The 3,569-nt window shown below is 66.5% G+C and overlaps 1 protein-coding gene across 1 annotated transcript; it reads right to left on the bottom strand.

Annotated features, from left to right (window-relative positions):
- Positions 1-1,043: 1,043 nt before the first annotated feature.
- MYADML2 (myeloid associated differentiation marker like 2) lies at positions 1,044-3,339 on the bottom strand. The gene has a single exon (XM_006940673.3). It carries the CDS (start codon positions 3,128-3,130, stop codon positions 2,207-2,209), a length of 924 nt encoding a protein of 307 aa, XP_006940735.1. The 5' UTR covers positions 3,131-3,339; the 3' UTR covers positions 1,044-2,206.
- Between the last annotated feature and the right edge of the window lie 230 nt (positions 3,340-3,569).

The following is a 3,569-nucleotide window of genomic DNA, read 5'->3' on the forward strand; positions in this document are numbered from 1 at the left end:
CATCTGCCCCTTGAACCCACTCCTCTTGTGCCCCGTGGACTGTCTGGGGGTGGCCCAGACTCAAACCCATACACAGAAAACCCAGCAGTCCCGCTGAGTTTTGCCTGACTGTATAATCAAAGGACAGAACCCCCTCCTTTGGAAAGTACTGTTTTTCAAGTGGTAAAAACAAATAACTCCCTCCTCCAAAATGAGAAAGTCCTCTTGCCCCAGGGGCGACTCTTGGGAGAACATCCCAAGGCTCCTCCTGGGGGACCCCGCCATGCTTATGCTGAGTCCTGGATCCCTCCCCGCCTCTGTCTCCCTCTCAGGACCTTTGCAATTGAGGGTGGGTGGTGCCCTGGGGGCACAAGGCCCCTGGGCAGTGAGGAGATTGGGGAGTTGGCGACAGATGACCATTTCTGAAGTGTGGCTAGAAAGGGAGGGAAGACTGGTCGGTGTCCGGGCCTCCCTGTGGGCCAGGAAGGACGTGGCCCCCACGTTCCTTTGTCACCCGGAGATGTACCCTAGAGGGTACCATCTAGCCCCCACTCTCCCTCACTCTCCCTCAGCCCGTGGGGGCCGTCAGGACACTCCAGGACACAGAGGCTCCTGGCCCCTTTGAGGATCCCCGTTGAGCCCTAACACCCGCCCCTCCAGGTGAAGGACCCCTGTCCTGTCAGCCGTCTGTCTCACACTCTGCCGGCGCCAGCGCAAGGGAACCCTGGGAAGCCCGCCTAAAAGCTGCTCGGGCTCGGCTGCCCCGGCACAGCCGCCCCTCTGCCCCAGGCTGTGCCCCTGGCAGCCCCTGGCAGCAGTGTGGGCGGTGTGACCCGGAGCCCCACCGGGAGGGGGGAGACGATCTTGGCGGCACCCTCACCCCTCCCACTGCCCACTGAGGAGGAGGACACTGCCTGCTTCTTCCCCAAGAGGCTGTCCCCCGGCCACGTCCTCCCTCAGTCCAGCCTAGTTTCAGCCCTTCTTCCGACTCACGTTGGAGGGATGGCCCAGGAGGTGCCCTTGGCCATTGTCCCCTGGGCAGAGACTGCTAACCAGAGCCAGGATGCGGGTCAACATTGGCGTTTATTTCCTGCTCGAGGCCCTAGACCCCTCGCTGGGCCAAGGGGCTGCTGTACTCTGGGGTGGCCCCGTCTGGGCTCTTGAGCAGGAGAAGCTGGCTAGAGCGTGGAGGGTGACAGTCCCGATGGGCTCTGGTGGTCAGCGGCCAGGTGAGCGGATACTTGAGTGGAGGTCACGGGCCTGGGAGTACCAGGGAGGGACCCGGGGCCCAGGTGCTGTGGCCGAGGGGCTGGGCCCTCCCCCAGCGGTTCCAGACTAGCCTCCCTGGGCACCCCCCCCCCCGCAAGCTCTGCAGAAGCTGATGCCCGGGGCTGATGGTGAGCGCCTGGCGGGCACCCCCTCCCTGGGTGGGGACCCACCTCCCCGCCCCCCGCCCCCCAGCATTCTGTGCTCACTGTGGTGCCTCTGAGGCTGCCTTGTGTGACCACACCGTGGCCCTTGTCCTTGTTATGACCGCGTGGAGGTGGGCAAGGTGGGGCCCCAAGTCCTGGCTCCTTCTCTTTGAGCTGGCGCACACTGACTCCCCAGCAGGGCCCTGCGGAGACAGCCTCCTTCCAGGGCTCTGGGGACCCTTCCCTCAAGTCTACAGGAGCCAGGTCCCCTTGTCCCTCTGCTGGTCCAGCTCTGGCCCTCTCCTGGGCTCCTTTCCATCCCCTTCCCAGACCTGCAGGAACTGTCCCCTTTCCAACTCTGCTTAGGTCACACAGCCTGAGTGTGAGCTCCAGACGCTGACGTGCACGTGAGGCTGCCTCCAAGATCCTAGCCTCAGTGTCCCCATCTCTAAAGTGGGTCACCACAGCGCCCACTTCAAAGGCTTCTTGTGTCACAGTGGGTAGCACTGAGCCAGGGAAAGCCAGGAAACGGAGAGACGGAGACAGGGAGAGAGATGGAGATAGAAAGAGACAGAGAGGGCTGGGAGCTATCTCGGGGAGGATCCTCGCCTATGTCCTGCTCAGGGCTGCCAGCCCGTCTGTCTTCCCTCCCTCCTCCCCAAGCCTAGCTGCAGAGCACTGCCCGAGGTCCAGGAGCACCTGTCCTGCCTGCCTCCCTCCAGCCTGCTCCTTGGGGGTCTGGGTTCATCCGGGCCACCCCCCGAGGTGCCGGGAGTCCCTGGGGAGCACAGGTGGGTGGACTGCTGCCCACAGGGCTACAGGGGGGGCACGAAGCGGATCCTCTGGGAGTAGGCGAGGTCGGCGACGTAGAGGAGCAGGTTGACGTAGGTGAAGGTGGCCACCACCAGCTGGCTGTCCCAGAAGCAGCCGCCTCTGGGGCAGTCAGGGGGCCGTCCGGGCTCACCGTACTTGGGGTCGAAACAGAAGACGGGCCAGATGACCGCGGCACTGAGGTAGAGGAGCACGGCCAGGAAGGTGTAGACCACCACCAGACGGTCGAAGGGACAGCCCAGGCCCCCCGTGTGGCCCGTCACGCTCAGGACCACCACGGCCACCGTGGCCAGGAAGCACAGGCTGTAGACGGCCACGCACCACTGGGTGGCCACGTAGCGCCCGTAGCGGCTGTCGTAGACCAGTGCCCCAAAGATGATGCAGGCCACGAAGGCCTGGACGATCTTGAGGAGCCCTGACACCGTGGCCATGTAGCTGGCCACCTGGCCCGGCCGGGCCCGGGTCAGGGCTACCTCCGCGGCGTAGGCCAGGAAGAGGAGCCCGGCGAAGACGCTGGCTGCCAGGCGGAAGTCCCGGGCGGCGCAGCCCGCGGGCTCGGGCGGGCACTCCAGCCGGGTGAAGTACAGCGGGTAGATGACGGCGGCCGTGGCCGACAGCAGCGTGGCCAGCATGGCGAAGGCCGCCGTGAAGTTGCCCCAGGAGAGGTGCAGGCAGCTGTGGAGCCGGGTGAACTCACAGGCCACCACGAGGCCCGAGAGGGCAAAGCAGAAGCCCCAAGCGGCCACGCAGAAGGTGCCCTGGACGCCCGCGAAGCCGCCCCGGTGGGCCACCAGGCTGAAGGTGGTGCAGCCAAAGGCCAGCTGCAGTACGCGGGCCGTGCCCACGGGGGACGTCACAGCGCCGAGGTGCAGGTACCCGCCCCCGGGGGGCTCCATGGTGCTGCCCATCTGGCCGGCCACGTCGTCCTCGCCTCGCACAGTGCCCGCTGGCGCTGGGGTCCCTGCGGGGCTGCGGCCCCTCTGTCTCCTCCGGAAGCCGTGACAGGTGCCGGCAGCCTGCAGCAGCCGTGACGCCGCCGCCGCCGCCGCCGCGGCCGCCTTGACATTGCCGCAGGACAGCCTCGCTGCTGCCCGTGTGGGGCGGGCCAAGGCTCCCCCCCCCCAGCACTATAAATAGGTGGTCACGATTTGAGCCCCGGAATAGCAGCCCGGGCGTGCCCGTCCCCATCCCAGAGGGTCATCTGACCCCTGCGTCCCCGCCAAGCCCCCGCTAGCACCCTCCGTTAACTCCTTGGCTGCTGGCGCTGCCCCGCCTCCGGAGCACCTGCGTCTGTCTGTCGGTCAGCTGGCTCCAGGGCCCGCGGGGGAGGGGAGGGAGGTGGGGAGG

The sequence above is a fragment of the Felis catus genome, chromosome E1 (genome assembly GCF_018350175.1).
Source record: "Felis catus isolate Fca126 chromosome E1, F.catus_Fca126_mat1.0, whole genome shotgun sequence".
NCBI classification, from domain to species: Eukaryota; Metazoa; Chordata; class Mammalia; order Carnivora; family Felidae; genus Felis; species Felis catus.